At 45.3% G+C, this 13,756-nt stretch overlaps 1 protein-coding gene across 1 annotated transcript in view; it reads right to left on the reverse strand.

Moving 5' to 3' along the window:
• Window positions 1-414: 414 nt before the first annotated feature.
• Window positions 415-13,756, reverse strand: part of SYT16 (synaptotagmin 16) — a 47,593-nt gene continuing 34,251 nt past the window's right edge. The window contains exons 5-7 of the mRNA XM_058807692.1: window positions 12,592-12,781; window positions 1,650-1,765; window positions 415-612 (exon numbers count right to left, since the gene is read on the reverse strand). Coding sequence (XP_058663675.1) covers window positions 415-612; window positions 1,650-1,765; window positions 12,592-12,781 — 504 coding nt within the window. The remainder of the gene's footprint in view (window positions 613-1,649; window positions 1,766-12,591; window positions 12,782-13,756) is intronic.

The raw sequence follows: 13,756 nt of genomic DNA on the forward strand, positions 1-13,756 counted from the left end.
AAGGGAGAGAATGTGCTCTGCATGCAGGTTAGCTTTTCTGTGAGCTATCTGCGTGGCAAGAATATTTGCAAACTTCATTAATACAAATAAGGGAAAAGGGGGAAGTGAGAGTTCACCCCAGAAGAAAACAGCATCACATCAGAATCAGTCTGTGGTGATTAAGCCTATAGAAAAATGAGCAAGACAATGTCCAAGGAAAGGATTTTCCAAGTATTCCCACTGCTTCTCACTAGGGTTATGTCGATGTAGAAAATGCAGGGCAAGCTGGTAAGGCAAGAACTAAACTTGCTTCCCAGGCCTTGCCACCTCTGATACCCATGCCTGCTGCCACTGAGGGGGCAGGTGAAAGCTGTGTGCCCTGCCAGAGCTGGATTCTGCTGGCAGAGATCAAGGAGAGACAGCCCTTGGTGCCCACTAGGACTCCAGCAGCGTGTGCCACCTGCAGACCTGTGTCCCCTGTGCCTCCCTCATCTCCTGCCAGTGGCTCTGCTCCTCCTCCCCGCTGCTGCTGTGGCCCAGGGAGATCCAGCCCAGCATCTCCTTGCGCTTCAGGCTGCGCCTGCTGTAGATGGAGATCAGCAGGGTGACCTCAGAGAGCTGGAAGAGGGCGACCTGTGGTGGGGAAGATGAAACAGGAAAGCCTTATGAATATGATTGTCTGGGAAAAGATTTTGAAAATATGGAAACAATAAGTGAGATTGAAATGAAGGCAAGCTTTGAGATACCTCAGTTACTGAACAACTGGAAAACAATGGTGTGCACAGCTGGAGGTAATCCCCTTTTGATGGAACAACACCCTCTGCTTGCAGACAGGCCCAAGGGTCAGAGCAGACCCTGCCAGCTTGGGCAGAAGGGATCCAAAGAGTAGTTTTTAAGGTTTAAAATGTAGCACAGTACAGTAATGTAATGATTTTTATAGGCTCTCTGTAATCACTATAGTATTTAAATATTGTACTGTCACTGACATATTTTATGAAAAATTGTTTTTCTAGGATTTTTCTCCTGAGAAGCTGAGAGGCCTCAGAAATGAAATGTAAACAACAATTATCTGCTGCTGTGGAATGCAACAGGTGCATCTTTGGTCTCATGTGGTTATTATTAATTAGTGGCAAATCACAGTCCAGCTGGCTCAGACTCTCTGGTCAGTTACAAGATTTTATTATCATTCCTTTCCTTTCTAGCTTTCTGATTAAATCCTTTCTTCTATTCTTTTAGTATATTTTTGATATATCATTTTCTTTTAATATAATATATATAATAAAATAATAAATCTGCCTTCTGAAACATGGGGTCAAGATTCTCATCTCTTCCCTCATCCTGGGACCCCTGCGAACACCACCACATCATACTGGATTGGTTAGTGACAGTTAGAATATTCAACATAGAAGAAAATTTATTGTATTGTAACAGGAACCTTGCTCTCTGATCCTCTCTTTTACTCTTTCATCCTCTTTTCCACGCTCTTGCCTTCTCTCTCTGTACCACTTCTCTTTCCCTCTCTCGGGCCTGGTCTGAGCTGTGGCTGGCAGCTCCAAGCAGGGCCCCTGCACCCAGGCCCTTTGCAGTAAATCACAATTTCCATGATCTGGCTGCAGAGATCTCTCATCTCCATCTGTCCCAACCCTCCTACCCCCTGTTGCTCCTACGACCTGGAAGATGAAAGTCTCCTTGTAGACAGGGTTGGGCTGTGCCCGGCGGATCGAGGTCTTGCAGCGAGACATCTCCTGACCCACCGAGTTGCGCAGGCAGAGCTTCCCATAGGTGTCTAAGACAAAAAAATAAAAGAGTGAATTACATGTTTGGGGCAGGTGAGAGGCTGAATGAAAGTCCCAGGCAGTCAAAAAACACCCCGAAAAACCATCCAAGCAGAGCAGTTTAGTCTGCAGTGAACAGCAGATGAGGGCTGGATGGCGCTCATGGTAAAATCCATGGGATGAGAAGCAGAAGATGAAAGCACCTTTGGGATTTTCTCATATTCAGCTGAGGAGAAAAGAAAACTGATGCATGTTTCAGCCCCACTTTGTTGCAGTGTATATCACAGTTGAGACAGGCATAATACACAGAGCATCACCATACAATTTCAGAAGGCTTTAAGCATTCCCCCAAACAGAATAACACTGTACCACATGAGAAGGCTTCAAGCATCTGCCCATACAGAATAACATCATATCACTTCAGAAGGCTACAAGCATCTTCCGTTCTTCTTTAGCCCAACCTTTAATCCCCTCCTGTTCATGCATTGCACCATGCAGTGTGCCCTCTGTCCCCTTGGGAGGTTGGTCAGCACACCTGGGCATTTCATGGCTCATTGCTGTCAGTGCTGCTCACCTGCTGCTCACAGCTGCACCCACTGGGGATGAGGCTGAGCCACAGGTCCACTCCCAATTACCACAACCTTTGTACCTACACCATCCTCTTGGAAAGAACAGGATATCAGGTACCCAGTCCTAGCAAACCTGTCTAACCAAAACCATGAGCATCTCTATGGATTCTCCACTTCAAATGGTGTCTCCACCTTCCCTTCCTCTCCCTCACAATCAAGCTTCATTGGGGCTGTCTTACCCAGGCTTCCCTCAGCTGCCCTTGCCTCTCCACCACTATCTATTTTTTGGGATACTAAAAAATAAGGGTCTTGAAAAAGAGGGAAAAACACCCTGCAGAAACAGTGAAATTATTTGATCTCCCATAACAGTTTTCCAAAATCTCATATTACTTTTTTGGTAGACCCAAAGTGAATTTTATTTACAATTTAAGTCCATACAAGGAGTAAAACATGCTTAGCAAATACAAGGAAGGGATGGTCCAATTTAGTGCTGCTGTAAATTTACTCTTTAAATTCCTGCTGCCTCCTGTATTAATCAGTTCTCCTGTATTACATGGTTGCTAATACTGTGGTGTCAGAGCTCCCAGAGCTCCACAGACCCAGCTCAGTGTAAGTTTTCACCTCGCTCTGCACATGACAGTGACAGATTGCTTGGCTAGACAAGTCCTCTGCTAACCTCTCCATAATCTGTGCCTGGGTTCCTGCAAGTGAGTATTATTTCAGAGTGTGCTGAAGATGGGAAATAAATAACAAGCCTCCATCTCTTGTCTGCAGCATTTCTACCCTCTCCTGTTCCCGTTTGATGTGCTATTTTACGCACTTATCTGCTGAGCAACACAAGGTGTGAAATTGCACTTCAGGTGTGAAAACACTTCCACGTCTCCAAAGCAGGGCTTCCCGCTCCTCTCAAACTGTTGCCCTGAAAAAGCTGTCAGGAGGCTGACAATCAGGGAGCAAATTGTGAGCCTGCACAGCTGTACAGCTATCGAGTTACTGCGGGGAAAGTTCAGCCCAGTCATTAGCTGGGGGTGCCAGCTTGGCTCCCAGCACAGCGCTGGGGATGGAGAGGATCTTGCCAGCAAAGACCAACTTGTCACACAGAAAGGGAAAGCTCTGATTCGATTTCCTGATTGTGTCTGGGAAGGAAAAAACCCACTTTACTGAAAGGTGTAATTTCCACTAATTTCCACTGTAATATTCAGTGTTGAGGGGCTGAAATCTGTAACAGCTTCAGGCTCATCAGGAACACAAAGCCCGAGAGAGGACCCTCTGTTCCAGCTTGACTCAATGTGAAAGCAGACACAACTCCTACAGTATTTGTAGGGATGTCTCTGTACTTGGCACTGACAAACCACGATGTGCACTGAAGCATTCCTCATGTGTAAGTCCTGGCTGCTGGTCTAGACTGCAGGCAGCTCCCTGAAAATAAAGATAAGTAGGGGTTTTATGGACTTTTTTTTTCATGTATTCATCGGGGGGTTTTTTTGGTTTTTTCTGAGAAGGGGATTTCAAAATTTTGGAAGAACTCCACCAGGCAGATTTTTAAATACAAACAAGCAGGTAATTAGTACAATTCTCTGTTTGAATTTCAAAATTTTTCTTTCTTTTCACAACCATCCTAGCATTACCTTCTAGTGCTATTTTAGGGAAAGGTGTCCCACACATGCCTGCATCTCTTTTTCTAGGAAGACAGGGAAAGCACTGAGGTCTAGATTTTACTTTTAGTATGCCTTGCTGTCATACTTCCTTCTGACTTTCACCAGTTCTGGCAGCTCAGGTGGGATTCATCACACCTAACTGCAGGCACATCCATCTGAACAGTGCCCAAAGGAGTCAACCAATTCATAATCTAAAAAGCAGATGCCATAATTCAGCACAGATCTAGCAGACAGTGATACCAGACGATTTAGGTGTTAACGCTAAAGCAAGTGCCACAGCTAAAGCGCCTCATGGGATACTGTTTCAGCATGTCCCAGTTAATTTTGCAGGCAGTGAATTGATGAGAGTCTTACAGCCATAAACTCTGGATGTCACACCCCTGACTGAGGCCTCAGCTTCTGCAAGTGAGGGACAACACAGCTGGCTTTGAGGAAAAATGACCAGCACACCACCACTGAGTTAAAGTCAGAAAAGTTGGCTTTTCTTTGATATATGTCAGATTTCTACATAATTCTGCACCAAGACCCCATCTGTTCAGTACCAAGGTGGGTGGGGATTCTGCATGTATCCTCTGGAACAGGCTGGAAGGAGACTGTGCTCAAGGCAGAGCTAATACCAGGAGCCCTATTTACCCCCAAGAAAACACAGGCACAAAGCCAGTGCAAGTCACAACTAAATCAGGCTGCAAATTCTCCTCAAGTTTATTCCACTGGGTGTATTTTACCAGCCAAACGAATCAAGCTTGCCTGAACAGAAATAAAAGAGTAGGTGTGGATCATATATTTAGCATCTGAAATTTGCTTTGCAGAGTTGGTACATATGAGGCTGAGCTGTTATTCTGCTTCACTAACTAAATTTTAAGATTGTAGCTTTCCCTTCCTGCATTGTGCTCTTTGCAGCTTCTTTTTGGGTATCTCATCAGAAAACACAGCTTTTCTTGTGATCCACTCTGGCCCTCTGGGATGGAAAGCTCTCCCCTCCTGTTGACTTTGCCAAAGAAAATCCATCCCCAGTTACACAGTGAAATTAGTGTAGCTACAGCAAGGATGAACTTGACGATTTACTGAGGAATGTATGTGTAAGAGCATCTATTCATTATGAAGGCAAACATTTTCCACCTAATTACATGCTCAGGTTCAGTAATGGCCTCATTACCGTGTGTCTCAGCACTCTGTGCTCTTCACAGTGTTTACTTTTGTGCCACCTCCATCAGGTACAAAAGGAAAAGAGATTAGGGCTGACACTCTTTAAAATGCCTAAGTGCTCACCTTCTGCTTAGGCACCCGTCTCACTGACACGAGGAAGAGGGAGACCTCTAAATATCTGGAAGTGTCTGAGACTGCAGCTTGCCCACGGTTACACAGAAGTCTCTGTGAAGATTCAAGAACAAAGTCTAATTCTGCCAAGACCAATTTTAGCATGGCATCTACCAGGCTCTCCTTTCCATGCAGGTTTTGGGAGAGAAGTTCTTGCTGCATTCGGAGCATTTTTGCTCTGAACTCATCTTGCCTCTCTGGTATGAGTGGACTGCACAATGTCCACGTATACATAAAATACCAACATCTCAGCATTTAATACCAGACTGAAAAGCACTAAATCAAGAAATGCTGCAATAAGCCAGACACATTTTGGGCTAGTGCTGCATCTTCTTACTCCAGAGGGTTGGGCAAACCTCTCCTCTGTCTCCATCAACCATCAAACACCTCTGGAGAGTTCATCTGCAAAGGCAATCAGTTTATCCAGGATTCTTCTAATGACCCATTTCTGTCATGATTCTTCTGAGGGAACTAACTGATAATGACAACTCAGGGGAATAATCAACTGTAATTTATGCATTCCCGTTTTTGGAGCAGGGACCATAGTGAGCAGCGTTCTGCTTTCACTTACACTAAGCACCACCATTATTATTAGTAAAGCTGACCCATGACCAACAGCACTGCAAATACAAAAGCATCCAACCCCCCTGCTTGAATTTATATTTAGAAAGGAAGTAAACAACCAAAGACTCCTGACCCCTCACGTCTGAGGACTGCAGGGCACCGTGCAGCGCCGTGCGGACTTTCCCACCCGCGCTCCAGGCGAGCCAGCTCATTTCCAAAAGCAGGATAACCATGTCAGCATGCTGCAATCCAGACTAATAACAGCCACAGCAGAAGAAAGCCTTGGGCCTGGAGCTTAATTTCCCCCAGCTGGCAAGCCCACGCTCCCAGCCTACATAATGAACGGCAGCACTGCGTGGCAGAGCAGCCCCAGAGCTCCAACTCTGTGCTGCTCTGTACAGGCAGCCCCATGTGAGCTCTCAGTCTGAGGCCCACAAGACCATTAGTGCTGCCTTTGCCTCCCCTTTCAACCAGCAGTGGGGCAGAACACTCAACATTCACACTCTGAGCCAGGCTCAAGGCAGCTGGATCAGTAAAATAGCAGGGAGGAGGATTAGACCGAGCTTTTGATCCCAACCCCATGTCATGAAAGTCTGGATTAAGGCAGTTTATGGCCGACTCTATAAATCATACAAGGGCTGGGAGCTGCCTACTACATTGCTGAGAAGCCAACTTTCCTTTCCCTGTTCCACCAAGCCTCTTCTCAGGTTCCCTCTCCCGGGGCTGGCAGCTCTCTCACAAGGGAGAGGCTGGGAGCTGGCAACCTTCACAACATGTGAGTCATCAGAGAACAGACCAGCAGCTCCTTTAATTTAAAATGCAGCAGAAAAGAATGCCCTGGTCCCTGGAAGCACTGTTTGGTCTGAGAGGAGGGAATTGCTGGCAGCAGTAACATGTAAAAGGGGCAGGAGATGAGGGCTCCCTGGAAGAAACTGCACAGGTGTCTCAGGAAGGGAAGCTCCTCCGGGAGCACCCAGGAGCTCAGTGATTCTCCTCTGCTGCCTCAACACCCCATGTCCACTCCATTTCACAGCACCTGCCCTCTCCTGGGACACGTGTCAGCTGCAGAGCTGGTTCACACCTGCCTGCACTCCCAGCCCTGGGGAGGTGCAGCTCCAGCCCGGGCTGACACAGCCACAGCAGAGCACAGGCACCTCTGGGGATGCACAGCGTGACTCTCCTCTAAAAAGGGCATTTCTACCCTTCCCACATCAGTGCATTGCTGCTGCCTCAGAGAGGGAGTTGGGGCTTTACCAGGGAAAGCAGGGATGCACAGATAAGCAGAGCAGGGAGGATACACACCTGCCCAGCAATGGGAGCAGCAGGATGTAAGGATGCTTAAGCCAGGCTTTTGTCACCTGCAGCAGCAGTGCCCATGGGCATGGTTGGATTACACAGCCTGTGATCAGACATCCTGAGGCTCAGCAGTGCCACTGCAGATTCCCACTAAACACTCAGGTCCAGCTGAAATTTGGAATTAGGATGGTGCCACTCTGCTAGAAATGGCTTTTTTCTTTTGCCTGTTTTGGGAGGGGAAGAATTTTCTTTTTCACAGCCATCGAAGTGGGAGAGCATCGCCATCCATCCACTTTGTCCTTTGATTCACAAAGATCTTCATTTCTATACCCAGCAACTGTATCATGGACTTTGCTCTCTACAGACCTTTCAGAAACGTAAAGCTATTGAAAACATTACTGAATAACCATGCACTATCCCAGCATGTCTAATTATTATGGAATTTCCCCTGCAAAAATCTCACAGTTGCTCCTTGAAAGTCCCTTTTTCACTTGTTTTGAGTGTGACATTTGTTCTCCTAAGCCTACTCAGTCCCAGGTCCCATATGTGGTGGGGAAAGCTGTACCCAGCCAACCCATCCAGCTAACAGCACCCAGTAACACACAGAGCAGTAAATCCATGAAAATATGGCACGTGCTCCTTCTCCCAAAAATACTCTCAAATCTCCAGTGATTTGTGACTCAGGAACTTCCTCAGCCAGAGGCTTTGTATTTAACAATCCTCTGTGGAACTTTCTCTGTGGATTTCTCTGTGCTGCACAGAACTGAAGCAGGCTTCCAGCATCCATGGCATTCTGTAGGGAGGAATTTGACAGCTCAGGTGAAGAGCTGTCTCCTCTCCAGAACCTGCTCCTTCCTTGCTTCCTTTTACCATCCTTTGGTTTTGTATTAGCGAATTTCTGTTGTTAATTCACTTTCTCAATGACACTTAGAGACCTCCATGAGTCCTCCCCCACCTCCTTTTGTTGCAGCATGTAAGAGGCACAGTCTATTCAGCTGGAAGCTGCTCCCATTCCCCTGATTGTCTCCAACACTCCTCACCACATCTTTCCAGTCCTGCCATGTTCTGTTTGAGCAGAGGAAGACAGAACTGTACACGGTGTTCATTTACAAACACCAACTTTCCATTTTGTCCACCTTTAACTTTGGGGTTTTTTTTTCACTACTATTGGTGACCCTTGAGTTGACATTTTCCTGCAGCTATTTACCATGAGCCTAATATTTCACTCCCAAGTGGCTCTGAGTCCATCCTGCTCACGTTTGAATTCCACCTGTGTCCCCATGCAATATCTTACACTCATCCCCACTTCCTCTTCCACCTCACTGCCCAGCTGCTCATTACTGAGACATCCTCCTGGGGCTCCTTGCATCTGGCCTCATCTTTTCCACCCAGAACAAAGCTTCCTCAGCTGTTCTTATTATAGGCTTATTCCAGCTATATTCATGGATGGGCAACAAGAATGTGCACAAGGAGAGGTGGTTTTCTACAATCTTACTGTCACTGACTGGCAAGCAGTCAGCAGCAAGAAGCTCCACTGCTCTGTTATCCAATGTCTGGAGGACTGAATCCAGCCCAGCTTGCCCTGGCACAGATCCCTCCTCTATTACTGATGACATGGGAACATGAATCACAAAGCTTTAGGAGCTCAAGCAAGTTCCCTGCTCAGAGCAAGATATGCAGGTTTAAAGTTAATTTATTTTATTCAGCTTCTTGGCCTGCTTTGAAGTAATTAAAGGAATTAACCTGTGCCTTTGTTCTCCAGGAATGTAACGGGGATAATAACTTTCTTCTCTCAAAAAAAAAGCTGATAAAATAAAATCCATTAATGGCTTCCAAGCACTCTGATCCCAGAGCAAATAGGATCCTAATTTAAAGATCCTAATTTTCCTATGGGAGCATTTTCTGTACTTGTTGGCATTGTTACCTGTGGCTCAGGTAGATGTTTGTTTTCAGACAAGTCTTTACTTCAAGCACTTCTCGTGTTCCCCATAGAAATCCTGATAGCTTGCTCTCTCCCCTCCTGTCTTTTCCAGTATCAGTGCCATTGTATTTGTTTAATGGGGTTAATAAGCTGCTGGTATAATAATGATCATGCACGGATGCAATTATTATGTGTGATTAATTCTGCAGCTGCCAAAAAGCTTGGAGGACTTTTCTTAGGCGAGGGAATAACTTCACAATAGTTCTTCTCACACTGCATTGCACACAGACATGAACCCCAAAAGAAATGCAGCAGGGAACAGAAGGAAGGCTGGATTAGAGGAGACAGAGCTGCCCCCAGCAGAGCAGCTGATGAAGGTTTAGCATCACATGGGCAGACACATTTCTGTGCTTTGTGTTTATGCACTGGCTAGCTCAAATAATTCCTGGTCCTTCACTGTGATCCCAAGGTATTACTTCCATGCACATTGTATGTAACTGGTAATAAATTTTTAAAGACATTTCAGGCACTGGTGTAGGCTTCTCTTGTTATTTTTCTTTTTAAATAAACACCCTTTAAACGAACACACTGCATTTTGTTCCAAAAAGATACAAGACCACAAACCAAAATACGAACTCCTACAAAGTGCTAGCGCAGGTTAATGATTTTTACAAGAAGCAAGGAGAATGGGGTGCACAGACATAAGCCATTAGCACTAAAATACCAACAGTGTCCACATCTGACAAAGCTGTGGATGCTTTTCTGCACGAGGCTTTTTGGCATACCCAGATAATTTACGGTCCAGTGCTGGAGCCACACTCTTGAGTGCTCTTAAGTGCTCTGAGTGATAATGGATCTATTTGTGTGATCAGGGAATGCAAGCTGAGGCCTGTAACTCAGCATGTTCCCCAGAACAATACCTGGACACTTATCTTTGACCAAACTATTCTTAAATCCCACATATGTGTCCTGAAGAGAAGGCACTGCCTGCACAATTTAGGTTTCTGTAAGCTGCCCAGCTGTTTTCTAACCCATTTATTACTCACACAAGCACCCATGGCTTTGACATTTACCTGACTCAGTTTAAAGGTTTAAGTGAAGGAGAAAACGTGCCCAGGAAACACTGAGACATGCACTATCTCCTTTTTCTTCTCTATAAAACCATCTGTTCCAGCCTCTGCAGCCTTAAACACCTAAGATCACCAATGCCCCCGTCCAGTTCCTTGTTGTGCACACAGAGAAATCCCTGTGCATGCATGCCAAGAAGGCAGCACACAGGGTGTGGGTCTAGAGGTGGCAGAGAAGAGGGTCAAAGTGGGCAAAAAGCACATCTGGAGACTTTGCTGCTGTTCAAAACTCCTTTGCCATTCCTAGAAGCTGACAGGACCACATATGGGTCCTGCACAGGGTCTGTGTATCCAGGGCTGGGAATGGAGAGGAATTCTGCTCCTTCAGTCTTACCATAAATGGCTGCCCTGAATAGCAGTTTAGGCTGGCTGTTTAAGTGTTCCACAGCACTATTATATCCAAAATTTCCATGATACTTTAAAGAAATCACTCCCTGTGAGCCTTGAACAGCAGAACTTCAAATAGCACCTATTTAAGAAAACACAAGGACTCTTTGCTCACCCTCCAGAAAGGGGCTCAGCAGTTTTAGCTTCAGTTTGTGAAGGACTTATTGAGCATCTCATTCAGCCAGCAGCATGTTTGAGACAGTAACAAACTGCTCTGCAGTGCCTGGGGCTTATCAGTGAAGAGCTACTCCAGCACTGAGACAAGAGCTGCTTGCCCTCCTTCTTTTTAATTTCTTTCAGTTTCTGCTTCACTGGGTTTTCTTTTTCTCACCACACTACTGGGGGCTTTACAGGCACAGAAGAACAATTCAGAAGGCAGAAGCAACAATGTGACTTGGAATAAAAGAAGCAGATTTTGATAGGTTCAGAGTTTGCCTGTAATAATTTATGGATTTCTGTGTTTCACTTAAAAGTTTATCTAGCACTGAGAGACACTGGTCTGACACTGGTCTGTATGATCTGGAAACAAAAAGGATGAAATTTTCCTTTATGGGAAAAAGAAGTGGGCATTACAGTTGCCAGAAAACTCATTTGGATCTATATTGTGACTATTTTAATTTCATTTCTGAGAGTAAAACTTTAGGATGTATCTACTCTGCAGCATATATAAACAGGAGAGCTTTTCTGCTGGGGCATGGTTGCCTTAGTCTACCTTTGTTTTAAATTACTAAAGAAGATCCCAATTTAAAACCTTTTATTAAAACATGTCCATGCAAACAAGAACATGCCTTTAAGAAATCCACATGGAGAGGTTTCCTGTCACAGCTAATAAAAGACAGTGAGGGCTGCACAGGCTGGGGTCAGGGGTTTTACTGTTGCACAGAATTTCCCTTAATTCTCAAGGGATTCACTGATGACAGATTATTTCTGTAATCCGCTTAAGTATAGTCTAGTGTAAAATCTAAGTTTTCACATCCATGTACTGAAATATTTCATAAATATTTTTCTAGACCTGAACCAAAGAGCAGAGCATCTTGCAAAAGCCATTTCAGTGTTCTGCAGCTCGAGATACTCTGTCAAACCCAGAGAAGGCAAGGAACTGCCAAAGGTTTACCTCCTTTGACAAGCAGGCACACATCACAGACAGCAAACAAAAAGGTTGTTTCACGTTGCCATCAGCTGCTGGTTTCAGACAGGAGGCAAAGGGACAGCAGGAGATGAATGGAGCTCCGCTGTTCAACCCCTGAGTGAGGCAACCAGCAGCAAACTGTGGCTGTGACTCCATCTCCATCATGGACATTACCAGCACCATCCTTCTCCAGGACTCACCATTGTGCCTTCTGCAGCTCAGGCACCGACTAAACCTACTTTAGGCAATTTTCATTTTTCCCTTTGGGACTGGATGAAGGGAACTGAGCTTTTGCAACAACCTTCAAATCTTCTTTCTGCAGAAGATTTCCTTGTGCAGCAGTGGAGAATTCACAGCAGGAGGATCCCCAAAGGGCCCAGAGCAGCAGCTCACCCAGCACTCAGCAGCACAGCAAGGGACTAAACCAAGTGCAGCCTTGGGAAACACTTAATGGCACCAGGCAGGGCCCCTGTGGGTCACATGGTAACATTCAAACACTCGGAAAGTGTTTTTTTTAATAGAAAAACACTTGGAAAGTGGTTTTTTTTATTCACTTTTTTTATGAATCTGCTGAGAATTCTGTGCTTTGGGTACAGCAGCACTTTTGCCATAATCAGATATTGTAAAGGTATGAGCAATAAAGAAGATATTCAGGTATTATTGTCTCATCAGCTGAGCCTTCAGATGATTCCCTCCAATTGCCCTGTACTATTTATCAGCACATGCATCTGAAATAATACTTAATTTTCAATCAGGTGCTCTGCAAGGAAACCCAGCTCAGAAATGCTCTAGCTGAGCACCTTGAGGGAGAAAATAAAAAAGCAAATTTTGGCTCAAGGGTGCTATTTAATAGCAGTGAAAGTACTTACCAGGTGGCCTATTAATGGCAAGGTTTCTGAAATGGCTGCCTTTGATCATCTCCACTGCCAGCCTCCCCGTGGTGGCATTGTATGACAGTCCCACGAGCAGCTCTGGCACCCCTCCATGCGACAGGGACTGTGTTGAGGAAGCGCTATCACTGTGAGAGATTGCTGACAGACTCAGCTGAGAATCTGCACTCTGCAGGGAAAGAGCACTGAGAGAATCATCAGGACATTCATCACCCCTTCCTCCCCCCCCTTAATTTGTGTCTTGTGGCCTTGTTCAGTAAGATCTCTGCTAAGAAATTACAATAACTGAGAATTAATTATGCCGGGGCAGCAGAAGAATCAGAGCGTCACTTTTACAAAAACACATCTCTGAACCTGCTCTTTAAAGATTAGGAACCCTGAGTGAAGTGTTATCACGAGTGTAAATCAAAGCCTCTGAGATAAGCAAACATCCTGCTACACTAATACTCTGTACATCTCCTTGATAATGGCTTTTGGATGGAATACACTTTTCGGTTTGGCAGTTTTTGGCCATGTACTGTGCATTTTATTACTTTCTTTCTTTGCTACCACAATGCTTTTGCTATTCTCCACTTCACCTGGAGTAGGATGATTTATTCATCTCACGTGCACAACCTCTCTCTGAGCTTTTGTAGACAATGAATCATGACAGAGCTCATCTACACCAATTGATTGGCATAGCCAGAGCTGGATACAACTGTGATGTGTGTGGAAAATTAAGAAGCAGCACAGCCAGTTCCTCTTCACATGACCCAGCTCTCCGCTTCCATCTGTCATGTAGGAGAACATTACTAAGCATTTCTGGCAAGATGGAAACTGCACAGTGGAGATCCACAAGCTGGTATCTAGGGCCAAATGAGGTAACTTCTGCACTGGGGTGCACAAGAACCACTGCCCTTATTGGAATTAGGACTAATTATGCCTTGGTGGTTCCCAGACCAACCTGGGGTATCTGAATGGTACAGCATGTGGTGAGTCATGCAGATCCACAAGATTTTGTGTGAGCTTGCTGCCTGGGCTGTTAATAAAACACAGCTTTGCACAGGGAGGAAACACCCTGAGCTTCCCCTGTCTGATAATTTTTAAGTGACAGCAGGTCAGACCCACCAATCACACACTGACAGCCCTGAATGAATGAAAGGCT

This window comes from Ammospiza caudacuta, chromosome 6 (assembly GCF_027887145.1).
Source record: "Ammospiza caudacuta isolate bAmmCau1 chromosome 6, bAmmCau1.pri, whole genome shotgun sequence".
NCBI lineage: Eukaryota > Metazoa > Chordata > Aves > Passeriformes > Passerellidae > Ammospiza > Ammospiza caudacuta.